General features: G+C 41.7%; 1 protein-coding gene across 1 annotated transcript in view; it reads left to right on the top strand.

Annotated features, from left to right (window-relative positions):
* Nucleotides 1–6,649: 6,649 nt before the first annotated feature.
* GREB1L (growth regulation by estrogen in breast cancer-like) overlaps nt 6,650–27,460 on the top strand; it is a gene marked incomplete at its 5' end in the record, with an annotated part of 36,143 nt that continues 15,332 nt past the window's right edge. The window contains 8 exons of the mRNA XM_008588519.1: nt 6,650–6,830; nt 8,476–8,668; nt 14,418–14,554; nt 17,691–18,030; nt 21,337–21,452; nt 22,299–22,543; nt 25,011–25,582; nt 25,815–25,917. Coding sequence (XP_008586741.1) covers nt 6,650–6,830; nt 8,476–8,668; nt 14,418–14,554; nt 17,691–18,030; nt 21,337–21,452; nt 22,299–22,543; nt 25,011–25,582; nt 25,815–25,917 — 1,887 coding nt within the window. The remainder of the gene's footprint in view (nt 6,831–8,475; nt 8,669–14,417; nt 14,555–17,690; nt 18,031–21,336; nt 21,453–22,298; nt 22,544–25,010; nt 25,583–25,814; nt 25,918–27,460) is intronic.

Genomic DNA, 27,460 nt, shown 5'->3' with positions numbered 1-27,460 from the left:
TAATGCCTTAACTCCTAAACAATATATTGTTTAATTTTGTACACTTTAAACCTTTTTGTAAATGGAACAACACTCTGTATTCTTTTGTAACTTACTTTTTACACTCAATGTTACATCCCTGCAATTGATCTACTTATTGTGGGTAGCTGTAATTCATTTATCTCACTGCTTTTTAGTATTCTATTATATTAATATACCACACATTTAAAAACAATTCCACTATGTATGGACATTTGGGATGTTTCTAGTTTTTTTACTCCTTTAAACAGCAGTGATAAACACGTATAAGAGTTTCTCTGGGAATAGAATTGTTGAAGCATAGCTTATGTACATATTTTACTTTCCAAATAATGCTAAATTTTTTCCAAAGTGGTTATATTTATACTTATACTAGCAAAGTATATGTTTAGTGGCAACTATTTAATATGGCCATGCTTCTTTAAAATTTTTAATTTTAAAATTATTTTAGACATTCAGAAAAGTCACAAAAGTAGTACAAGGTATCCAAAAATGAAATTAAGAAGACTATTTTATTTATAATACCACCAAAAAGAATAAAATACTTAGAAATGAATTTGACAAAAGAAGTGCAAAGCTTATACTCTGAAACTATAAAATATAATTGCAAGAAATTAAACGAGACCTAAATAAGTAAAAAGACATTCATGTTCATGAATTGGGAGATTTATTAAAATTTTATGATGGCAATATTCCCCCAAACTGATGTACAGATTTCATGCATCTCCTACCAAAATCTCAGCTGGCTTCTTGGCAGAAATTAAAGAGCAGATCCTAAAATTCATATGGAATCTGAGGAACCCAGAATACCCAAAACAATATTTTAAAAGAGGAACAAAGTTGGAGGACTCTCACTTCCCCTTTTAAGCTACAGTAAGCTACATAAGCTACAGTAATCAAGAGAGTGTGGTACTGACATAGGCTAGATATATAGGTCAATGAGGTAGAATTGAGAGTCCAGAAATAAAACTTCCTGTTTGCAATCAATTAAGTTTTGACCAGGGTGCCAAGACAACTTGATGGGGTAAAGAATATTCTTCTCAACAAATGGTGCTGGACAACTGAATATCTAGATGCAAAAGAATGAAGTTGGACCCTATCCTCACAAAAAATACCTTAAAATGGATCAAAGACTAAATACAAGAGGTAAAACTATAAAATTCCTAGAAGAAAACAGGTGTAAGTTTTCATGACCTTGGATTATTCATTAATTACTTCTTAGATATGACACCAAAAGCGCAAACTTTAATAAATAGATAAACTGGACATCATCTAAATTGAAAATGTTTGTTCTTCAGAGGACACCATCAAGAAAGTGAAAAGATAACCCACAGAATCGAAGAAACTATTTGAAAATCATATATCTGATAAGGGAACCATATCTACAGTATTTAAAGACACATTACAACTCAATAATAAAAAGGCAAATAGCCTAATGAAGATATAGGTGAAGGATCTGAATAGGCATTCACCCAGAGAAGATAAATGAATGGCCAATAAGCACATGAAAAGATGCTCAACATCATTCACCACTGGAGAAATGAAAATCAAAACCTCAATGAGATATTGCTACACATCCTGCTAGAATGGCTATCATGAAAAAGACAGGAAATAACAATTGTCAAATATGTGGGAGAAACTGGAACCTCATACACTGCTGATGGGACTGTAAAATGGCACAACCACTTTAGAAAACAGTCTGGCAGTTGCTCAGATGGTTATACAGAGAGTTACCATATGTTATCTGCAATTTCACTACAAGTTATGAAATGAAAGTAAAGTGAAACATGTCCACAAAAAAACCCGTGTAAAAATGTTCATAGCAGTATTATTCATAATAGGCAAAAAGCAGAAACAACCCAAATGTCCATCAACTGATGAATGGATAAATAAAATGTGGTATATCCATACAGTGGAGTATTAGTCAGCAATAAAAAGAAATGAAGTATTAATGCATGCTACAACATGGATGAAACTCAAAAACATTCCATGTGAAAGACGCCAATCACACAGATTGCATATTGTATGATCCCACTTATGTGAAATGTCCAGAATAAGCAAATCTAGAGAGACAAAGTACATTGGTGATTGCCTAGGGATGGGAGGTTGGGGGTTGGGGGGCACAGGGAATGAGGGTAATGGTTAAAGGGTATGGGATTCTATTTGGAGGTGATGAAAATGTTCTAAAATTGATTGTGGTCATTGTTGTCCAACTCTGTAAATATCCTAAAAGCCATTGTATTGTACACTATAAATGGGTGAATTATATGTAAATACATGAAGTACATATCTCAATAAAGCTGTTAAAAAATAGTAGACAGTTTACTATACCCTTTACCCAGCTTCCCTTAAAGCTAACAACTTACATAACCATAGTGTAAGAATCAGAGCAGAAAATCAGTCTTGGAACAATACTGGTAACTGACTAAAGACCTCACCAATCTTTCCCTTCATGATGTTTTCCTGTCCCAGGTTCCAATTCAGGATCACACACTGCATTCAGTGATTATGTCCTCTTTGTCTCTTCCAGTCTGTGACTTTTCTTCAGCCTTTCCTTGTTTCTCATGACCTTAAATGAATACCAGTCAGTTGTTTTGTATAACGCCTCTCAATTTGGGAATGTCTGATGCTTTCTCATGATTAGGTTGAGGTTATTTGTTTTGGGCAAGAGAACCACAAAAATGACATTGTGTCCCCAGTGTGTTATGTCAGGGAGTACATGATGCTGATAATGTTTTATTATTGGTGATGTTAACCTTGATCACTTCATTAAGGTGTGTCTGCCAAGCTTCTCCATTATAAAATTACTATTTTTCTTTGTAATTGCTAAAATATCTTGTGGAAATACTTTGAGATTATGCTAATATCCTGCTTCTCTAACTTTCAACCATGAACTTTAGCATCCATCAGTGGGATCTGCCTGCAACTTACAGTATTTACAAAGTGGTGATTTTGCATTTCTATCATTTTTTCCTGCATTTAATAGTAGGAACTAACTAATTGCATTCTGTAAGGATAAGTGTTTTCTCCTTTTTTTTATTTATTTGGTTGTTTATTTATATTTGTATTTATGTTGGTCTGTTTATATATGGTTCATGGATATTTATTTTATTCTATGGGTCATTGCCAATACTATCATTATTTATTCCAGGATTATTCCTGGATATTCCAGGATTCTTCTTTATTTCCCTGTCTCAACCCTGGGATTAACCTCTTCCCCAAGAAATCCTGATTCTTTTTATTGAAGAATGGTATTTAGAAACCAAAATCTGGGTGTCGTGTGCTCATTGCTATGGTGGCATCATCACTGCTAGGCTTACTCAGCAGACAGAGCTAGGAAATATATATGTATGTTAACCCATCTGTGTGTACACACATACACTTTTTTAATTTCTATATCTTTATTTTTAAAATATGAACTCATATTGACACCTCCAATTCCAATCTACCCCACAGGGTTCATTTTAGTCTTTCTGCTTTCTTTATTTGTAACTTCTTTCTCTGACAGAAAGAAAACTGGACAATGTATTCACTTATTTGATTTTTTCCCCTAGGAATTACTCAATTGCTAACCCATAGCCCTGTGAGAAACAGATTTGCTAACTAAAGTTTTTGTGTACAATTCTTTTTGTCTTTGGCCTTACAGTATCCAGCAAAATACTGGTTTGTTTTACTTGGATTTGTTCTTTTCATTCTTATCCCTTTCAGTGTGGTTATGGCAGGTTTCTTTTGTTACCATTTGGATTCCATTTTGCACCTCACTCATACTCCACCATTCTTGGTTGATTTTCTTTGCTTGTTTATTGCTATGGTTCTAAGAGTCAAGGCTCTACAAAATGTTACAGTCAGAGAAGTGTCCCTCCATCCTCATACCTATTCCAATCCCATTCTTCCTTTTTCCCACCCACACCTCTGTAGGTACCCAGACTCTTTAGTTTCTGGTTTATCCTTCCTGTATTTTTTTTTTTTTTTGTAGAAATGAGATATATATATATTCCATCCACTTCTTGCAATTATCTTGTTTTAAAATTTTTTATTAATTTGGTATGTTTCCATTTTATTTTGGCTTTAATTTGTATTTTCCATATTTTTAACATGGTTGAACATCTTTTTTTATGTTTATTGGCAATTTGGATTTCTTCCAGGAAACTTTTATTAGTTTTTTGCCATTTTTGGAGTAATTTATGTATTCTGAATTTTAATATTTTGTTAGTAATACTTGTTACAAATTTGAGAGGCTTGTCTTTGATGGGGCAAACAGTTGCAAGTCTGTAAGAGAAAAAAAAAAGAATGTCTTGGATGAATAGAAGTTCTTAAGTTCAATTTATCTATCCTTTGCCCATTTGTCCTTAAGAAACCCTCTATGAGATGATAAAGTTGTTCTCCTGTGTTGTCTCCTAAAAGTTTTAGAATTTTGTCTTTTACATTTAAGTTTTTAATCCATTTGAAATTGTACTTTGTGTATGAGGTAAAGTAAGATCCAATATAATTTGTTTCATACGGTGTCTTAGTTCGTTTTTGTTGCTATAAGAAGATACACAGGACTGCCTCCAAAGGGGACAGAAATGTTGTATTCTCACATGGCAGAAGAGACAGAAAGGCAAAAGGACAGAACACTGTGAAGCTTCTTTCACAAGGGTCTTATCCCATTCACAAGGAGTAGTTCTCATGACCTAATCACTTCCCAAAGGCCCCACCTCTTGATACTGTGGCACTGGGGATTAAGCTTTGACATGAATTTTGGAGGGGACACAAACATTGAAATCATAGCATATGGATAACCAGTTCCTCAGCACCATTTATTGAAAAGCCCATCCTTTTGCCACTGATCTGCAGTGCAAGCTTTATCATAAATAGTTTCCATATGCATGGGGGTCTGTTTCTAGGTTCTACCCTATGCCAAAACCACTTTGTTTTACTAATTCTTACTCTAATTCTTAATTTCCAGTGAGGCACATCTTTCCCACCTTTTTTTTTTTTTTCTGTCTTTTGTCTTTTTCCGTGTCCGGCAACTGATCGCAACCCTCAGTGTTGCCCCTGTACCGGACCGTACCGGACCGGGGACCGGCAACGGGATTGCAACCCTCAGTGTTGCTCCCGCGCCTCGCTCAGCCAGTGAGCGGGAACCGGTCTGTATGTGGGATCCAAACCCGCGGGGGGGAGCGCCGCTGCGCTTCCCAAGCAGCGCACTATCCAGTGCGCCACCGGGCCGGCCCCTTTCCCACCTTTTTTTACTTCAGGTCTGTCTTAACTATTTTTGGTCGTTTTCTCTGCATATACTTTTAAAAAACAAATATTCAAGTAAAAAAATTTTTAATTTTAATTGGAATTACATTGAATTTCTAGATAAATTTGGGGAGAATTTAATTTTAACTATATTTTATGATATAGTTCTATATAGCTTTTCTTTAATATCATTAATACTTGTAGTTTAATCATTTTGTCCATAAGGGTCTATAGATACTTTGTAAGATTTATTCCTAGATAGTTAATTTTTTGATATTACTATAAATTTTTAAATATATATATTTCCTAAGCATTTCCTGTTGGTATATAAAAATGCAACTAATTTTTGTAAATTGATTTTGAATTCATCAACTTAACTAAATTCTTATTAATTTAATTGATTTATCTATGGAGTCTAGTATATTTTCTATACAGACATAAACAAGTATTATTAATAAATAATGATAATTTTGTTTCTTACTTTACAATCATAAGTGAAAAAAAAATCAGCATATACAATTACAAATTGTGAGCCAGGAAGCACAACATGCACAGAAAAAACACAAGAAGGAAAGCACAAAAAATAAGCATCTTATTTTGAATTAAATAATTGTGGATACATTTTTCTTTTTTAATATATCTCTATACTTTCCAGTTTTTCCAAGATGAGTATCTATCACTTTCATAACCAGGAAAGAAACAAAACTTTAAAATAAAAGCAAGTCTAAAACAAAATTTAAAGGTAAGGATGATCTGCTAAAAATGCCCAGTTAGAAATAAAATAATCAAGTTCCTCTGATGTGCCTGCTCTTCACCCAACTTCATCACTGCACAGCCCGCTGGCTGTGTACTTATGGACTGATGTGTCACATTATATCAAAGCGAATGACCTCTTAGGTTCCTGGAACTTTGTTTTTCATTAAGGGCATGCATGGAATTGACCTGTCAAAGGCATACAATTGGTCTTTATTTGTTTTGAAATGTAGTCAACTCTTAATTATATATGTTTTGTTGCTAAATTTGGGGTTAAATAAAGGTTGCTAGATAAAGGAAGGTTTATGCCATTATATTAATTCAGTCAAGAGCCGTAGCCCAAAACTCATTTTTTTCCAAGAGGCCTGCAATAGCCATTAGCAGAGCACTTTACATATCAGAACATTCCCTAGGTCAGGTACGGAGGTGTGATGGGGTGTGGTGGAGAAAAGAAAATCTGGTATTTCCTCCTCAAAATTGTGGTGGGAAATCTGAAAAAGAAAAAGTATCTGCTTTTATAGATCTCTGTATACAGTCAGTACCTAGTATTACTCAACACTGAACTTAAGTTTATTTTGTGTATATGTATATGTGTGTGTGTGTGTGTGTGGATAAAAGTGTAAAAAGATAAATCCTTTTTTCTTCTTGGCAGGTGTCCTTGTAGACTTGGGTCTGGAGGAAAACGGGACAGCTCATCAGAGAGCAGAGAAATATGTTGTTCGTCTGGACAACGAGATTCAAACCAAGTTTGAAGTTTTTATGAGGAGGGTGAAACAGAACCCGTACACGCTGTTTGTGCTCGTTCATGACAACTCCCATGTGGAACTAACGAGGTGATTGCTTCAGCGTGAGCAAACACAGTATTTCTTCTACAGCAGCACTTGTCACATAATGCAGTCTTCTAAACGTGACGACGTGAAAGCCCAGGGACCGTAACAGTTGGCATCTTCTTACTGGTGTTTTTTTCCTACCCTTTCCTTGCTTCCTCAACTTTTCGTACCAATTTAATGGTGATTTTATTTTAATTATACTATGGATGAATTTAGAAATTCTTGTTAAAAACAGTGTCTTAAGAGCATTGTGGAACTCAGCGGCTTCAGAGAAAGGGCGGCCACAAGGAGGTGGAGGTGAATGAGCTTCCAAAAGGGAGACACGCTACCCTGTGCATTCCTCCTCCTTTTTTACCGTCTTGTCTTTTTCCCTTTGCTTCTCTTCCTTCCTCTCCTTTTCCTTGCCTTTCTCTCTTCCCTCTTCCCTTTAATAGCTGAGATGCCATTTTAATGATCTGAGAGCAGATCTGAACCCTTCCCCAGTTTTCCAGTTTAAACAAGAAAATGTCATATTTCTTGGGTGGATTTATTAATGAAAAAAACAGTAAACGTGGAATGAGGGAGCCAGTTGTGCTCCCAGATCAGATTATGGTAACTGTGCGGGAGGTGCTGTCTTTACTTCAATGGACTAAAAAGGCAAGTCCTTTAAAAGGGGGTGCAAATAGGTATCAAGTTTTACACATCATGGTTGTAGGGAGACAGAAGTTTGGGGCATCCTCAAGCATTTGTAGATTTTCTTTTCTCCAGGAGACACTGGAAGTCTTTTGGTTTGTGGTAGAAATGTTGGAATGGGAAAAGCACTTGTTCAGAAGCTAGAAAGTGTTTGATACTCTGTAATCTGAAATCTAGAGCCATACAGAGGTATAAATAAGATCTTGCATGACTTACTAGATTCAGAAGAAAGGAAGAGAGGGAGAAGAAATTTTTTCTACTTCTGTTTGGTTATTGCTAGTGTTCCGTGAGCAGAAGTAGCTCACTGACCTTATGCACCTTGTCTTTGAAAGTTTCAGGTAATATTCCTGAGGATACACATTGGATCTCTCTGTATTTAATTCCCCAGAGCATTGAGATTATTTCTTTGACAAAACAAAAACAAAAACAAAAAACGTGGTTTTGAGGCTGCATGGCAACCTGGCACATCCAAATTGAACAGAAGTGAAAAAGATTCAGAGATGAAAGCCTTGGTCATGGGGAATGGGGCAGGAGGCTTCGTCGCCCCTCACAGTCTAGCAGCCTAGGGGAGGAAGGAGAGTGGTGTTAACACAGTTGCTATTTGGGGCTATAAGCACCACATTTTGATAAAGAAGCCCCCTTACTCAGGTGAGCTTTCAAAGTAAAGTGATCCATGTTAAAACCATGGTTTAAATATCCTTTAAATATCCTTGGCCTGGGTAACTGAGGTTACACTGAGGTATATCAGGGACAAAATAAAAAGGAGAAAAATAATTCCTAAAATCTGTCTGAAAAGGATTAAGAAGGAGTGTAAATTTTTCTCTTCCAAATGATATTTTGGTTGTTTCTACTCCTGTTCCCAATTTAAAAGAGCAGGAAAAATAAGAACTGAAACACTGTCTCCATGTTGGTATTTGCTTCTGCATCTAATTCGTGAAATGAGGAATTATAAACGTGACTCTCAATGTTTCTGCAGTGTCATTTCGGGCTCTTTGTCACATGGTGAACCCAGTCATGGATTGGCTGACAGAGTCATTAATTGCAGAGAAGTTCTGGAAGCTTTCAACCTCCTGGTACTCCAGGTCAGCTCCTTCCCGTACACTCTGCAGACCCAACAGTCCCGAATCAGCTCTAGCAATGAGGTTCACTGGATACAGCTGGATACCGGGGTGAGTCTCCCGCCTACTCTCTGATACAAAGTCATATTCTCTGTTCCCCTGGCCAGAATCTCATAACAGAATACAGTAATGGTTTTGTATGATACAGCACAAGAGTTCAAAAATCTAACATAATGTTTTATCTTCCAAAAATTCCATATAATCACGATTATTATAAGACTAAAAACTAGTGAATAGTGTCCCATGTAAATCTGATTAGGTGGTTCTTTTTAGGTATCACATAGATGCGAAATTATCCATCCTATATAGTTTTTCCAAAAAAATGTGATGTTATCTGAGACCTTCATCAATATTCTGGATTGTCTTTGTGCCTTTAAGTGATTAATTTCACTCTGAGGCCTTGAAGTTTCATTGTCCTCTGGATGGCCTCTTTGTGATGTTTTTGTCTGACTGATCTATATCACTGTTAATTATTCTCATGTTCCCCCAGCAACTGGATTTTTCCTTTTAATCAGTTCTCACAGTCTTCTGATTGAAACAGGGGAGGATGGCCCTGTTAAAGAACTTGGTAGCAGCAATGAATATGTTGACAGTAGCCATCTCTATAAACTGCATGCTAAATATACTACCAAAGAAATGAGTTTCATAAAAATAATAACGATTAGCCATTAAGCAATGGATCTTTCATTTAAAAATTCTGAACGTACTGGATATGTAAAAATAAACATGTTTAAGTAAAAAAAAAACAAAACAGAAGAGTCTTACATAAGAATAACATTTATTTCTCAACCCAGTGCATCTCATTCTGTCATGAGCAGGTAAGTTTTTCCTTACTTTGAGCTCTTATTTTCGAGCATTGGTGGTTGTTTGCCGTCAGTAAGCTCAGGTCCTTGAATAGTGTTGCCACCAACAGACCTCCCTTATGAAAGCTGTCTCAGCGTGTCACTCTCACATAGGGATGGCCTTGAGCTCTTGCTTCCTTGGTATCTTGTCCATGCCAGCTCCATTCATGCATTGGGTGGTCAAGTTCAAGGTGAGAGAAGGAGCTGCCCCAGCCCCTTTGCCTCTTAATGTACAGGGTGAGCCTGGGGGCTGCCCAAGTATCTTCTGAGCTGCTCTGGGACAGAATAGGATTGCCAGCAAGATGAATTAAAGGAAAAATTATTTTCTAATCCAACAGATATTTCCCCTACTACATATTAAGTTTCAGTATATTGTTGAGGTGGGAGGGAAGAGAATTATCCTAATTTACCTTGTTTGTTCAGTCTTTTTCCAGAAGGGATCACATCAGTGATAGGAAGGACAATAACTTCTGCCCTTTATCTTCTGACATGAAGTAATAGAGAGCCAGGCTTAAAATAGTTTTCTTTAAAAGTCATTCCTATGATTATGGTTATTTTTTTAGTTATAATAATGGCATTGTGGTTATATTTTTTAAAAGGGTTCTTATCTTAGAAATACCTAGTAAAGTATTTATGGATTAAAGATATGATACCGGAGATTTATTCAAAATAATTGAGGGGCAGAGAGTTATTAAACACCTCCATAGTGGAAGGTTTTAAAAAATCATCCCTATGAAATTGAGATCAACATAGAGAAAAGGAAAAAATGTTGACTCTAACTTACGAGAACTTTACACATCGGGAGAAGCTCCTAATGATTAGCCTCCTTTAATTATCCTGAAGCCAGTGTCCTACAGGAAGAATTGGAAAAAGTAAAGTAATTTAATTCAGAAAGTATTATCAAGCACTTGCGGACTTGTGTTGGATCTTTCAAAGGACATGCAGAGGACTCATGGTTTAGAGGAGAAAGGAAAGTAGGTATCTCAGTCACTATTAACCAAAGTAGAATAAGGCAATTTCAAAGCATCAGAACTCTCTGGGAGTTGAACTGAGGGAGAAGCCACATCCATCTAAGAGGATCAAGGAAGGCTACATACAGGAGAGAGCACTGAGGATGGCCCTTGAAAGAGAGGTATGCCCAGGCAGACGGAGGTGGCAGTTGTGGGGGGACAGGTACTTCTGGCAGTAGGCAGCATGTGCAGGGCCACAGAGGAGGAAACAGCAGGCGTCTTTCAGAGAACACTTAATAGGATGCAAAAGACACCTGAAATAATATACATATGGAGGCTTTGCATGCCAAGCTGGCAAAGTTTACACGTATTACACAGGCATTAAGGATTTTTTAGCAAGGGTATATAGTATTAGTAGAATATACATATTTCTTTTTTATATATATTAACACTATAAATGTTTAGCTTGATGAATTTTTACAAACTGAACACACTCATGGAACCAGCACCCAGATCAAGAAACAGAACATGACCACTACCTCAGAAATCCTGTGTCTTTCCAAGCACCACTAAAGGGTAACACTGTTCTGGCCTCCTATACCATAGATTCGTTTTGTCCAGTTTTGAATTTTATGTAAATGAAATTATGCACTATGCGCTCTTTTGTATCTGACTTTTATTGCTCAACATACATTATAAGATTCATCTGTATTTTTCATGAATCGTAAAACATACATTCTTATTGCTATAAATATATAACATTGTGTGACTCCACTACAATTCGTTTACCCATCCTATTTCATTTATTTCAGATGGTGCTGCTATAACATTAGGCACATCTTTTAGTAAACATATACATGCATTTCTGTTGGGTCTGCATCTGGGAGTGAAATTGCTGGTCAGCTTTAGTAGCCACCGAGAGGCTGCATTTTAAAGGAGCTCATTCAATCTAGAGGCTAAGTCAAGGTCATTAGAAGTGTAAGATTAGCCACTGGCTTTTCTGATAATTCAGGTTAGAATTAACAAATATCTGAATCAGAATAATGGCCCCGGCAATAAAAAGGGTAGGAGAGACATGGTAAGTTTTCTAGGATTTGTTTATCCGGGGAAAGGAAAGAGCCAGAAAAATTTTGGAGGTGATGCCTTTAGTTGGGCAAAACAAGTCGAGAAGAAGTTTGATTTGTGGAGGGCAGATGAGACTGACCTTGGGTAAGACCGAGGTGAGCACTCAACCGTAAGCGCAAACTTGGAGTTTGGACTGGGGCTTTACGACATAGATTTGAAATATTTTTTCAAAAACAGTGATTACTGAAGCACCTGGTGCAGATAAAGTCATGGAAGAAAATAATGAAGAGAATTGTGGAGAGGGCAGAGAGGCCAAGGACTGACAAGGAAATGCTGCTGGATTTGGCCTCAGGAGTTCTTGGTGACCTCCAGGGAACAGCATCAGGAGAGCAGAATTCAGCTGGAAGGACAGCAGAGAGTGCAGTGAAAGCACAGGGACAGCTGTGAGGGAGGGTCACTGATGGCAGGACTCTGGGAGGGGGAAGTGTTTTTTTCTTTGTGAGAAGGGACATTTTCCCCCAAAGAAATGGTGATTCAATAAGTCATATGATTTATGATACTTGGAATGTGTCATTACAGTAAAGTCATTCCATTTCATAACTCCTGGTATAAAGGATGATGCCATTCACTTCTTTGACAACTTTTGTAATACACAACTATACTTACTTTTAATGCAGATATAACTGATTGGGGAAACTATTCATTTCTAATTCTGATTTTTAGTAGCTCTAGTTCTCAAAACTTATACTGGCTCCAATTGATCACAGGCCATCCATTTAACAGCCTGTCCTATAATTTTGCTAAGAAAAAAGAAAGAAAGAAAAATGGGGACAGGTGGATGTATTCTATTCAGCAAGTGATAATGCTGCGTCAGGAAAAGGACCAGGCTCGGAATAGGATTTGATATTTTCCCAAAGAAACAGGGGCCAAGGGGGAGAAGGAAATGTGAAGACCAAGTACAAGCTAAAGTTTTTCCAAATAACCATGTGCCTGCGGCCAGACATAGAGGAACACGTACAGGAAGGATGTTTTTTCCCCCTGAAATGACTTATTTGACACAGCTATCCAGAACACAGCTAAACCGAGAAGGAAATAAGCAAAGGCTTCTTAGCCTTTCAAATAGACATCATTCAATCTCTGCTCCAAGTCTCCAGTATCTGTAAGAACTTTCTCTGATTGCTCGTAAAGCCTATTTACTCTCAATTACAACCCTATTCAACAAGCAGGTTCACTGGTTTTGGGGGCCTCCTTTAATCTTATGGACCTTATAAATCACACAATTGCTTATCTCTTTAAATGGGTTATTAAAAAGCTCAGAACCAAACTTGTAGCCCACTTCTAATAAAGTGTGCAGAAATTTCTGGCATGTGTTTTGGGGAGTACTAACTTTATCCCTGGTCCAATCTTATTTCTCTTTTTTCTGCTTTTTCTTCCTCTAATTACCTTATTTTTATCTTATACTTTTTAAAGCTATCCGTATTTTCTTTATAAAATGAGTTGGAACGTTTAAGTTAAAATGTCAATACATAATAAATAAGAAAAGTGAGACTAAAACACACAGACAACATGAACAACGAGAAATGACTGTAAAAAATTAAGGTGGAAGAGAGGCAGGGAAATTATGAAGAAAAAACAGATCCACGAACGCAAAATGCTATTTAATATTCTGGGGCTTCCTAGTTTAAGGACAAGCAGCTTGTCACACATCTCAGGATCCTCTGAGGGATTCTTGTATCACATCCCAAAATAGTTATTCATTTTCATAGTGTTGACTGAGTGTTGGGAAAATAGAATAGTTTGGTCAGGGCCCTCGCCTCCGGTCCAGCTGGGTGTGGTTTGGCATTCTTTGTATGCAAATGTGTGTGTGTGTGTGTGTGTGTGTGTGTGTGTGTGGAGTTAGTGCGCATGTGTGCCAATGTATCTTTTTAATTTTGTTGCTATTCTTGTGTTCTTCTTTAGAGAGAGAGTTTGGTGAAGCAGGTGGGAGGGTGTTGGCCTCGGGTGTCTGCCCGGTGCAGCCATGCTTTCCAACCTATGGCTCCAAGGACCTTTTGGCCAGTTACCTAGCTCCGTCTGCCCGGTGCAGCCATGCTTTCCAACCTATGGCTCCAAGGACCTTTTGGCCAGTTATCTAGCTCATAGACCTGCGTGAAGGAGTCTGGTGACCCAGCCTGGCATGTGAAGGGTTTGTGACCCAGTCTGTGAACGGGCTTGCGGGGTCTGTGGGCTCCAGACCCAGCCTTAGCTAGACAACTGGCCCAGTTGGTGCCTGATTACCAGCAGGTAAAAGAGCACCACAACTGGCGTGGTCACCTAGCTTTACAATTGGCGTCACAAACAGGATTAAGAGCTAGACAATTGGCGCTGTGAGGATTCCAGGCCTTAGCCTAGCCAGACACTGAGTCATCAAAGAGAGTGGATTACATACTGTGTATTCTGTTTAAGAAGGCAGAAAAGTATATATTCCATTTTTAAAATAAATTGTTTCTAAAAGGATAAGATTTAATGAGTTGCCATCATTCAATGATGTCAGAAAAGTTAAGTTTTCTGTAGCAGGAGTTCTGAGTTTGTCAACAGAGAGTTCTGTGGATAGCACGTCAGTAGGGAGAGATGTTTTGAGCAGGGAAAGTATAGGAGTGGACGCTGTCTGCCCTTGTGTATCCAAATAAAAGAAAAAGAAAACAAACCGTCCATGTAGTTACCATCTGCCTTAAAGATGCGTGTCAACATGCCTCTAGTCACACATTAAGTTCATTTGAAGTGAAAAGAATTTTCAGTTAGTGCCTCAGAGATGGTAGCCAAGTTGGTATACGGTTATGTAACAAAACACAGGGGTTTTTTTTCTTACCTTCCAGGAAACAACCTGTTACAGGCATTTCCCCTCTGCCCCTAGAAGAAAAGACAGACTATCTTGTGCTCATTGGGTTTTGCTCTGTTTTGCAGCAGGAGGACATGGGCTGTGAGGAGAGGCTATACTTCGGTTTGAATGAGTACAGCAAGTCTCTGCAGTGGGGGATCACAAGCCCACTGCTGAGATGTGACGAGACTTTCGAAAAAATGGTGAACACGCTCTTGGAGAGGTAAAGAGGACTTCTGCCTTTTTCTACAGCTGTACTTGCAGATCTAAAATAGCCAAAAGCCTTTTGTGTCCCTTCACAGGGAATTTGATGGAGTCCTTGCAGATGACATTCAAAGGTCGAATAAAAACAGCCTTTACTCAAATAACCTTTTACTCCTATGAGGTTCTTTTTTCTGCTTGCTTTTTGTTTGTTTTTGCAGCTGGCCAGTACAGGGATCTGAACCCGTGACCTTGGTGTTATCAGCACCACGCTCTAAGTGAGCTAAACTGCCAGCCCCTTACGAGTTTTATGTGATCATCCAAGACCAATAAAGGAAAACAGTGACCCAAAGGGAGACGTGGCACCACTTTTCGTGCTGTGAATTGCCTCCTACTCATGCTTCATTATGACCACCAGGAGATTAAATGGGCAGCGAGGAATTCACTTTTAAAGGCCGCTCCTCTGAGGTCTGGCCTCCCCCACCCTACACTGCAGACTTTTAACATTTTTCTTTCTTTTCTCTTCTGTCCAACCCAGACAAGTACCCTCAGATGACTTGGTAAAAACCTAAACTTTACTATGAGAGATCTGGAGTATAGGCTGGAGAAAATTAAGGAACAATCAGATCTTTTAAGTGTATTCATTTCTTAGGGCCCCTCCACTAAGTCCCTGACATTAGGCATAAAGGATCATGACTCTTCTCTGCCTTCTTTTCATTCCCAGTTCCAGGTCAAACTCTGAAAGTTTTTTCCTTTCTGACTTTTTACCATAGACTCGAAGAGTAGGTAGAGACATTAGAATTTACCTAACAAGAAAAGAGTTCCCTCCCTCCCATCTACCATAATATTCTGTGTTTGACCATCCAGTGATGGGGCAATTGGGCTCTATTTTATAAGGCAGCCTCTAATTTTTAGTAGCTCTAGTTCTCCAAACCAGCTCCAATTGATCACACACCATCTGTCTGACAACCTGTTCTATAATTTTTCAAAAAAAAGGGAAATAAAAAAGAGGACAGATAGATGCCTCCTACCCAGCAAGTTATGCTGTGTCAGGAAAGGGAGCAGGCTCAGAGTAGGATTTTATATCTTTGCAGCTGTTGCATTTGAGAAGTCCTAACTGACAGTGACATTAATCCTTTCACAGCACATGTGATCTTAAATTTCCAAAATCATCTCATGAGTCTCCTCTTGAAGCTTTCCTACCCACCCATTCCATCTGCTGGCTGGGATCGTATCTTTCTTTCCAGTAAGATCATTCAGAGTTTCATAACCTGTATTTTAAAGGATATTCCCATCAACTTCTATTACAATTTTTATAACACAAAACTACAATTATAGCTTAGTGCACACATAACAGATTGGGGAAACTATTCACTTCTAACATCATAATTCTTTCAGAGTGAGAAATTTAAATGCTTGTATATCAAAGTCACCATTTTTTATAGCTTTAGGTTTTCTACGTGGCCCAGCAACAGACATTAAGCTTTAAACATAGATCATCTACACTTACTCCCTCCAACCCATTCATCCCAGGCTAATAATAGCTATGATTTTTGGACAACTTGAAGGGACTGGCTCAGGATTGATTGAACTGAAGGATTTCCTCACTTTCCCCAAACTTACAAATCCTTGCAATGTGTGCAGCCATTGTCAGAAGCCCGAATAAAATCTAGACCCAGCTCTGTCTCTGACCGGTTGTATGATCTGGGACAAGTAGCCGAATTTCTCTCAGCCCCTGAACTCATTCTCCTTCTATGAAAGGCAGAATGGTTAGAATACAGAGCATCTCTGGTTCTTTTCAGCTCTAAAATACTTTAGAACCAAGCTATTTGTTTGATGACCCTAATTGGTATTTAACCCTGGGCTTTTCTGTGCAAGGGCAGTGGATCACTTGTACTTTAAATAGAATTATAAAATGGAACAAAGGTGAAATACCTCATTAGCCTGCCCTGCTGCTAGGCAGCTGCATGTGCTACTAGCTGGCAACCAGGAAGAAAGTGCACACACTCAGCCTCATTATTCCAAGCTGCATGAAAGCCTTGGCCAGCCAGGGGCCCAGGGCTCTGCCTTGCCAATGACTACTCTCAACTAGCACCTCTTCATGCCTGTAATTGGGTCCTCTGTCCATTTTGTCATCAAGCCTGTCTCTCTGAGGAATAGCACCTAAGTGAGAGATTGATTTTCACCTGCTTTGTAACTGTAAAAAGCGCCAATTTGAACAAAGTGATCCTCCTACCTGGCAGTCCAGGCCGGGGAGAATGGTACTGAGGGGTGCTGCTGCCAGGCTCAGATTTGTTCGGCTTCCTTGACTCAGCAGGGTCTCAGGTGTTGAGAGGTTATACCACTAGGGTGTGCTATTTCTCCAGTCAGCTCCACGTTTTTTCCAGCACCAAGGCAGTTTATGGGAAGGTAAAGTTACTGCTATCTGTGAGGCTGATCTCAAATTAGTAATAATAATTACCCCTTTTATGTCTGATACTCCACAGACATCACATTAATGTGTCAGTTTTCTTCACTGTTATCTTAAGCATCAGAGAAATAAGCTGGTAATGCCACCATTCTAACCTAGTGCCACCAAGAGGTTAAGATCCAGGGATTATCCATTATGCCTGTCAACAATTAACCTGATTAGATCAGTGCGTCTCAAAATTTAAGGTGCATACAAACTGCCTGGGAGTCCTGATAAGCTGCAGATTCTGATTCAGTAACTCTGGGGTGGGAGGATTTGAGTTCCCAGGTGTTGCTGCTGAGTGAGTGCTGGCCCATAGGCCACACTTGGAGAAGCTAGGGTCGCTAGACTATCCCAACACCTCTTTAATTTGCTATGCCTATCCCAACGGGTTATGACTCCCAAGCTTTGGAAGCTCAACTTTTCCTTCCAGTGACATGGGATCCAGGGTCATTCTAGAGCTAAAGCCCCACCACTGATCAGTAACCCCTTCCCCGCCATGCTTGGTCTGCAGGTTATGACTCCCAAGCTTTGGAAGCTCAACTTTTCCTTCCAGTGACATGGGATCCAGGATCATTCTAGAGCTAAAGCCCCACCACTGATCAGTAACCCCTTCCCCGCCATGCTTGGTCTGCACCTTACTGCACGGGCCTTGCTGATCCCAGCTGGTCCTGCTGCCTGCGTGCTAGTTCCCTGTGTTCTGTTGAAGGTACCCCAGGCTGCACAGCATGGTCGTCCGCTGCTACCTTCTCATCCAGCAGTACTCGGAGGCTCTGATGGCTCTCACCACCATGGCGCCACTCCGAGACCACAGCACACCAGAAACACTCAGCATTATGGATGACCTCATCGGCTCCCCAGGAAAAAACAAAAGTGGGAGGGGACACATGCTCATTATCAGGGTACCCTCAGTGCAGCTGGCGATGTTAGCCAAGGAGCGGCTGCAGGAGGTGCGCGACAAGCTGGGGCTGCAGTACCGCTTTGAGATCATCCTTGGGAACCCGGCCTCTGAACTCAATGTTGCGGCTCACTTTGTGGCGCGATTAAAGGTTAGCAATGGACAGATACTTCTCCTTCCAAATACCATTCGTTTCTGTTTTCTAGGGATCCTGCATAGGTGGCTCAGAGGCCTAATAGATTTTTGTACATGTCTGAATTTGATCTCCTTGTTAAGGCTAAACTAAGGAACACATTCACTTTCCTCATTGAAAGCAGTGTATAGTCTGTGGAGCCCCTTTTTTAGCATGTGCATGCAGTTGGTCTTCCATGCTCTCCAACTGCAGGTGCAAAAAATGAGATGACCCAATTTGACCCCATGTTTATTGACCTTGTTCAAGATGCATCTAGCCCTCGGCCATCTGTTTTCTCAGAAGAAAAGGTAAGCTGTTCTCTCGGATCTCTGTGGGGGACCTCTTTAAGTCTCTTTGACTCACTAATTCTTTTCTGTCCATCTAGCCTATCTGTCAGCTCATGTCTAGAGCCGGTAAAGTATTGTTTTGTCTTCGGTACTCATACAGAGCTAGTCCTAGCCTCTTGCATGTGGAGCCCTCAACAACTTGTTTCTTTGTACTTGTTTTGACCCTCAGCCCCAAGGCTTTGGCTGGACTGGTACGTAGCCAGGCATCCTCTTCCAGAGGGACTTAGTGCATGACCAAGCCCCTCACAGCTCCCTCTGCATGGCCAGTGACTGCCTGCCAGTCCCCTACCCCTCCTGTCAGGCATAGGGGTGGGGGAAGTAGAGTCCTAAATCAACTAACGTAACTCCCTGCCTTATGCCTGGCTCAGTTTTTTTTCTGGAGACTTTTATAATCCAATGTGTCCTAGCCATTAGAAAGCATTTAAGCAAAAACCCACATACATATAGATATGGAACTGAGCGAGGTACTGTATGTCTCAGTTACACTGACATGGTATCTTCACCCTGCACACTAAATTCTGAGCTAAACTGGGTTAAGAAAAATCTAGTTTTGCACAAATTTTATGAAAAGTACGTTGTCTTGGGGGATTTGCATTTTCACTGCGGGCTGCATTTTCCCATCTGCATAATGAGAGAGTTGGACTATATGATTTCTAAGAGCTCTAATTTTGGGATGATTAATTAGTGTTCATAAGTTATTTTGCAAATGTAAACCTTTTTATTGTATTCTGTTAGCTAACCTAAATTGAATAACCCAAAATGCAAATATCAAATGCAAAATATCTTGTATTAGCCCAATAAACTGGAACAAATAAAATTGTCCAAAAATAGAAACTTCTATATTTAGTAGTTGTAACATTTATATTTCATATATAGGTATAAGTTCAAAATTTTAAATTCCATTACAGTGGAATTCCTAGGATGAATAACAACTCCTGAAACCCTTCTCACAGAATAACTCATTGAGAGACATGGAGCTTGAGACTATTTGAGTAATGCTAATGATGAAGAATTTGGAAAGGCAAACAATTCTCCTGGCTATGTGCAATCTCGCACACCTGTTCAGGAAATGGTCTAAATGGATGTGAGGCTGCAGGGTCTTCTCTGGGTCTCCATCCATACTGATTAAGTGTAGCTACTTACAGAGTCTTAGGTCACTTATTCAGAAGGGCCAGTCACTAAGTCAGTGTGAATCAGCAGGTCCTAAATAATTGACTTCTCTGGGCGGTTGTTTGAAAACTGCAATCAAGGCCTGAGGTTCTTCACTGGGCTCCTAGCTTGTCAGAACACCCGTGGGGCTTGTAAAGGATGGTCGGTCTGTGCAGCCGTCCTGAGAGCTGAGAGCATGCCACACACGAAAGGGGTCTTAAGTAATTACTTCTTCAAGCGGCCATATCTCCCTTAATTTGTATGAATAGTGCCGCACCAAGCATGCATAAGAGAGTCTCATATTCTCAAAACCACTGTATCCCATCAACTCATCCTTTTTATACTCTATTTGTGTGGGAGTAGAAATATGAGATCCTGTTGGGTTGTTCTCATCCTAAGCAAGACTGCTTCCTGCCAGGTGGATTTTGGTTTACCTGTTTATTTCTACGTTACCACCCCCCTTTACCATTTTCAGGATGGCATGGGTGTGCGTTTTATCTCTAGTCAAGTAAAACTCAATGCCGCTTCTCCCATTATATGATCTCAATTTTGTGCTTACCCCTAATTATCCTGTTATAGAAATTTTGCGTGAAGTACTCGTGTGTATATTTATTTCTAAAGACTAGTTTTTCTTCATTGGTCCTTTTCTAGATATCAACAAATCATTGATCAAACCTTATTATATTATCTCTTGCCTGGTAGATTTCCTTTTATCATATTTTGTGCTTAGCAAGGGAAATACCAATCTATTTTGATATAAAATTGTATATTGAGTAGCACCTCATTAGTTAGTCCTTTTTCCCAAAAGCATTATCGAAAATGTCAGTTCATTTCTTATAATAACTCCAGGGCTGCTATAAAGCATTGTTAGATGCTACACACATAATGAAAAGTAGTAGAAACCACCTTATCTACTTAACAGATAGTCTGTTTTCTCTCTGTTTTAGACAGAAAAATCTAAGATCTTTCTTTTTGAACATCTTTCAAAGTTGTTGGGATTTTTTTCTCTTTTCATTGATATATTCATGTTTTCAAGATTGATGTTCCATTTATTAAAGATATACATGTGTATATGTATATATATTTGTTAATACATATGAGAAATTAATGCTTAATAGATTCTTTGTGAAACCATGAGGAAACTGCATTACTCTTCCAAGGGACAGGCTTTTTTTTTTGTCTCGATCCAGGTATGGTTATATTTTTAGCCCTCCTATGAGAGACTATTTGGAGGCCATAAGCCAATAATTGTCAATTATTTTTGAAGTCAATAAAGTGAGAAAGAGGAAAAATGACCAGCATGGGGTGGTTAACCTCATTATTTTCTTGGTGAAAATGTGTGTTTTGATGGAGTTCTGAGATTCTTTTCTGAGTCATTCACAACTGAAAATTTTTCAGTGAACCAATCACAAGACTTTGTCCATTATGTGACAAAAGTATATTTAAGTGCCTTGCATCAGGTAGTTTAGCTAGGATTTCTGTAAAGTTTGCATCACTGGAGGGATATTTCACATTGTGTTTCTTTGGCCTGTGTGGCCAATGCATAAGGTATACTAGGTTCTCCTATTTTATCCTGTTGAGATTTTTTTATCTAAAGGCCAAATTCTTATAGAAGAGTCTTGTGAATGCTTTTTTAGTAGCAATTAAAATATACATACATATACATACACACACTTAGTGAAAGTCATTTGGAAGCATGGTGTGTTTAAAATCTGGACCTGAAAACCTTCAAAAAGGTGGAAATTTAAATAAGGAGGTTTAATTTTTTCCTATGGATTTCTTTCTACAGAGTTGGAGAGGAAATGAACCAGAAGAATGGATCCCTCGGACATATCAAGATTTAGAAGGTCTGCCTTGTATTGTGATATTAACTGGCAAAGATCCTCTTGGAGAAACTTTTCCCAGGTACAACTTGAATAATTAATTCTACTTTTCAGTAGTTGCTAGCTAAACTGATGATGAAAATTTGGTTGATGTGCATTCATTTCATTTGTTTGGCAGGTAATGAGGATTATTTTATGCAGGAATATAAGAAATATGGCTTTCCAGAGAGAATCCAGCAATTATGAGAATGGGAGATAGCCACATTTGCAAAATGTTTGTGCATCACAAGGCAAGGCAGCCAGAGGCAGAGAAAAGCAGGATTTTTTTTTTTTTTCCTTTTTGTCTCTTTTTTACTGACCGGTAACGGGATCGCAACCCTCGGTGTTGCGCCCGCACCGCGCTCAGCCAGTGAGCGGGAACTGGTCTCCACATGGGATCCAAACCCTCGGTGGGAGCACCACCGCGCTCCCAAGCGGCGCACTCTCCAGTGCACCACCGGGCCTGCCCAAAGCAGGATTTTTTTGATAAAGTGCTTTGTCTGTTAATCCGCTGTTCCCATCCCCCTCAAGGAATCTAGGGTGCATGGGTTGGAAGGCAGCAACAACAAAAATACAAGCATTAATTGGATGCTTCCTCTGTGTCAGGTGGTGCTTTCACTGCCTTACGTGCATTGTGCCATTGATTCCTTACAATAACCATATGAGTCCAACACTGTGATTCTCTCTTTATACTTTAAGAAAGTGAAGCACAGGGAAGTTAAGGTCATAACAGTTGGGAGGTGGCAGAGCTGAGGTTTAAGTCAAGGCTTACCTGGCACTGAAACCCAGGATTTTAACTGCTGTGTGACACTCCCAGCTCTCCAGGCATGCATAAACCCTGCATGCCTGGCCAGAGGGGCTCACCAAGGACGTAATTACTTTTATGCAGGTCTTTGAAGTACTGTGACCTTCGGTTAATCGATTCAAGCTATTTAACTCGAACGGCCCTGGAGCAGGAGGTAGGTCTGGCATGCTGCTATGTTTCAAAAGAGGTCATCCGGGGGCCCACTGTCGCCCTGGACCTCAGTGGGAAGGAACAGGACAGAGCCACCGTCAGTGAGAATGACTCCGACGAGCTGCTGATTGACCTGGAGCGGCCCCAGAGCAACAGTAGTGCTGTCACTGGAACCTCTGGTCAGTACTTCTTTCCTTTTTCATGGGGTGAGGGACAGGGAGAGGAGGTGCACAGGAGTGTGGAAGATGGAGCCATTTACTAACACCCCCAAGGCCTGCAGAGGAGCCTTCGCTGACTCTGGCTCTCTCTCCAGACCTCAGCTTCCAGGAGAGATAACTTGTAAAATAAGACTGTTGAACAGCCACAAAATACTTCTCTGGGTAAACATTTAATGAAGAGCTTGGCAATAGGCTAAAAATAATAAATACATTTTGTCAACCCCAGCCTGTACCATTTTCCCTCATCTTTTCCACCCTTAACCTTCTCATGGTTGATATGCATCTCATATTTGCACAAAGGCCCTGTTTTTCTTCCAGGTCCTGAAGCTATAAGTTTGTGCTAAGTGGCTTAGTACTGGAAACAAAATGTTTGTTTGTTCCAATGGATGAATGAATGGATGACTTCTCTAGATACCTAATGGCAAGTGGTGTATGCTGGAGCCATGGGTGGGTTGTGAAGATCCATCATATGCAGCCTGCTGGCCCCTCGTACAGCACAACTATGTGTCTCATGCCAGTGCCTGGCATGAATTTTCTTCTGATAAATTGTCTCATAGCAAATGCGGCACTATTTCAGTTTCTTTCCTGATAATGAAAGTAATAAAGCTTAATACGGAAAACTCAGAGAATGTAACCAAGTACAGAGGAGAGATTAAAAAATGAAACAAAACCCCACTTTGAGAGGTAGCCACTATTAAACGTTGGGCCACATGTCCCTTCTTTCCCTTTTTTTTTTTTTTGAATTATCATTGAGATCATTTCATCACTCTGACACATACATGCAATCACATACAAACAATTTTGTGTCCAAAAGCAGCACTAGTCCTCCTGCTCATTCTGTCGGCAGCTGTTGGATGCTTTGTGCAGGAACCGAAGAGGTAGTTTGTGGGGGTTTCTGTCTGTCTACAGGGACCCTCAGCCAGGAGGAGCGTGAGAACCGCCCGCTCACCCTCAGCCAGGGGTTGGGGCTGACTGTTGAGTTTATCATTCTACCCGCCTCAGCCCCACAACGCAGGCTCCCCAATTTTCTCTCTGAGGCCAGTTCAAAATAAAGTCAAGAGGTTTGAGGATAGGGAAGGGATGGGGGAAATACCGCATCTAGAAGCTGTGGACACCAGCGGCAGGAAGCAAAAGGTGAGGATGAGGGCACGTCTGTCTTCTTTCCTATGCTTCTGCAGTCACACGCCCTCCCGGCCTCACATGTGGTGCTGCCACCAAGCTCACTTTGTGTCCTTGCTGCTTGCGCCATTTCCTTTCCCTGCTGGTAGGCCGCTTTCACCATGCTGAGCATTCGGCCCCCAGCCCTGGGCTCACTCCAAAGGTGCAGCGGAGGCTCACTGCCCAGAGCACCCAGGGCTGTGAGGAAAAGCAAGCTCTCCTGCGAGGACACACCAGTCCGGGCCGCTTTCACCATGCTGAGCATTCGGCCCCCAGCCCTGGGCTCACTCCAAAGGTGCAGCGGAGGCTTACTGCCCAGAGCACCCAGGGCTGTGAGGAAAAGCAAGCTCTCCTGCGAGGACACACCAGTCCCATGAGCAAGTGGAGTGACTTGGTTTTAATAACCTCCAGTCAATGACTATTCATTCAGGATCTCCCCAGGTTGGGATCTGACTTACCTGCCTGGGCAGCACCAATCTGAGCTCAGAGAGGGCCTCCTGTCCTTAATGTCATGAGCTTTTTGGTTCTTAGTGGGAAAACCATATTTGAAGTTAATTGGCCAAATGTGCGAGATACTCTGGGGAGCACCGCACCTCATTTGGATAGCTTATGCCTTACCTCCCCTCACGTGGAGACACCCACCCTGGTTTGGGAAGTGGCTACAGTCTGGGGAGCATATCCACAGCCACAGTGGAAGGCCTTGGCCCCCAGAAGGAAGCGAGCGCCACTGGAGCAGGACCAAAATATGGAGCCTATATTGGTCAGAGTCCTGGAAGGCATATCCAAATGAGGTCCTTGGAGGAGAGTTTAACAAAGGGACTACTTACAAGGTTGTGGGCAGGATTTAGGAAAGGAGCTGGAGGTGGTTAGTACCAGGGTCTGGATAGCCCCAGGAGCCCTGCCCTGCCCACCACTGGGCCTGAACAAGGGAGGGGAGGGGGCAATTGGGGCCAGAGAAGCCTGCGGGACAGGAGCTGCGGCCCTCAGTAGAGAGGCAGCCAACCCTCTCCACTGAGTGGGTGACCATGGAGGGAGGAAGCCAGGGAAGAGACAACCAGTCCCTTGCTGGTGTCACCCATGGGCCAAGCCCCCTGTGTCCCATGCCAGGGCAAGGGAGCAGGAGGAGCAGCGTGAGGAGGTGGCAAAGGGAAGACGTCTAGCGCCTGCACAGCGAGCTGTGTTTCAGCTGGTTTCCTGGCCTTTGCTCCTTCCCAGAGGCACCTTAGCATGGTAATGGGTTATGGCGTGGGTTCTGCTCATCCTCTTTCAGGTTCCATCATGGAGAATGGGGTGAGCTCTTCCAGCACGGCCGACAAGTCCCAGAAGCAGTCCCTGACCCCTAGTTTCCAGAGCCCAGCCACTAGCATGGGGCTGGATGAAGGGGTCTCTGGCAGCACAGCTGGAGCCAGGGAGACTCTGAAGCAAGAGTGCGACTCCCTGGACCCCCAAATGGCAAGCAGTACCACCTCCAAGCCTTCATCGTCCTCCTCAGGACCAAAGGCCCTCCCGTGGCTGGCCCAGCCCATCAGAGGCTGCAGGGGCCTGCACGCGGCCCTGCCCCCAATAGTGATCTTATCCAAAGCAGCCTACAGCCTCCTGGGCTCCCAGAAGGGGGGCAAGCTGACATCCTCCTCGTGTCTGCTGCCCCATGCCGATGTGGCCTGGGTGAGCTCCTTGCGACCTTTCCTGCACAAGGACATGAGCAGCGAGGAGCAGTCCCTCTACTACAGGCAGTGGACCTCAGCTCGGCAGCACCATGCGGACTACAGCAACCAGCCGGACCCGGCCTCTGGTGCCCGCACCTGCCACCCCCGGCGACTGCTGCTGACAGGGCCCCCTCAGGTAGGGCCGGGCCAGGCTGGCATCCTTAGGCTAGGGTTGGCACATCTTTCCCAGGAAGGAAGCCAGGGAATCTCTTGGGGGTGGTGTGGGGGTGACAGAGCAATGTGGACCTCATCCAGGCCTCTCAGAGGAAGAAGGAGACACTGAAGAACCAAGGTGTGAAATCTCTTTTCTCTTTTCCTCCCCTCTCTTCCCTCCTCCACCCCTCCCCAATTGAAAATATTTCCATCAGGTGGGAAAGACCGGCTCCTATTTACAGTTCCTTAGGATCCTCTTCCGCATGCTCATCAGGCTCTTGGAGGTGGACGTATACGACGAGGAGGAGATCCACACTGGTGAGTTCTGAGCTGCACAGAGGGGGAGGGCAGGGGCCCGCTAGAGCGACACTAAACACCAAACGCTGGGAGTTAGCGTCTGCCTTCTGGGATTCCTATAATACCTAACTTGCAGAGGCACTGTGAGGTTAAAGATAATGTGCCCAGCAAATAGTCCTGGGTAAACCGTGGCCTCTTTTGGCTCCTTGAGGTCAGGGATGGAGTAGTCTAATTTCAGACTCTCTCCCCTCAATGTCCAATAAGGTGATGATGAGCAAAGAGGCATTTTATAAAGGCTTGTTAGGTAGATTAATTGCCCAGAAGTTTAATCCGTTGTAAAATTCAATTTGTACTGTTCAGCTGCTTAAGGATCCAGGGTATATTTCTATTCTGCATACTAGTCCTTTGTTGGTTGGCCAGAGTATAGGTTATATTTTAACCACAGGCTGAGTGAGGGCACAGGATTATTATAATGCAGGCTGGCAGGTTAGCTCAGTTGGTAGAGCATGGTGTTATAACACCAAGGTCAAGGGTTTGGATCTCCGTTAAGGGCCAGGGCCAAAAAAAAAAAAAAAATTACTACAATGAAATGAAAATTTCTGTGCGCAGAACCGAATGCTGGCGCCACAAACAATACCCCTTCCCATCTGTAGTAAGACCCGGGAGAGAGTGCTCGGCGGGGCCGTGGGAGCAGGTGTGCAAGTGAAGATCATTTCTAGCTGCTTGCCCCATTCCCACACTTCCTCCCCAAATGTTACTGCAGGGCTGATTCCACTCTGCAGCTGAGAACAGTGTGGCCTCAAAACTGTGGCTTCACACCTCAGAACGATGGCTGTGTTGGAGAGGAATTGTGGGGAGGTGGTAGAGGTGACCAGGTTCAAGTTCTTCTCCAGCCTCTCAAAGATGAGTCCAGAACAGGGAAAGCCCTTGGCATCTCCTATCAATTTAGCACTTAGAGATCTCACCTCACTTGTTTTTCTGAAATAGTTGGACCTGTTCTGTGACCAGCCCAAGGGGACTAGTTTAGTGCAGAGCAAGAGGTAAAATCAGCCATGTTTAATCATTTTATTATGGCTTTAGCTCTATTTCCATTCCTCACCAATTCATAGCCATGATTTCACACACACATGTGCGACCTCATCTTCCCATCTACATCTTATCTGTGTCCCCAGCTGAGCTGTACCAGATTTCTGGGCCTACCACAGAGAGGAAACAGATCTAGGTTGGCCTCAAAATACCCCAAACCTCCTGGAAGAGGGCTGGGCCCAGAAGGGCAAAGCCAGAGCCAAGCAGACAGGGAGGAGGCAGGCCCTGTCGTCCCCACCAGTTTTCCCACCAGGCTCCTCGACACCACAGCCAAGTGATGCCTTTGATTTTACCATCAGATCATGCCACAGTGATTTGGGATCGTGTCCGTGCCAGGGAGCTGTGAGAGGGTCTGTTACAGCCCGTCTGACGGGAGAGCCTGGCCTCGGTAGTGAGAGGCGCTGCTAGTTTGGCCTTCTTCCTTCTCCCTCGCTTTCGTGCAGGGCAACGCAGAGGTGCTCTGGAGACGCACAATGAC

Source organism: Galeopterus variegatus, unplaced genomic scaffold (assembly GCF_000696425.1).
Source record: "Galeopterus variegatus unplaced genomic scaffold, G_variegatus-3.0.2 Scaffold4872, whole genome shotgun sequence".
NCBI lineage: Eukaryota > Metazoa > Chordata > Mammalia > Dermoptera > Cynocephalidae > Galeopterus > Galeopterus variegatus.
Note: the sequence above shows the minus strand (reverse complement) of the source record. Positions and strands in the feature narration are given on the sequence as shown.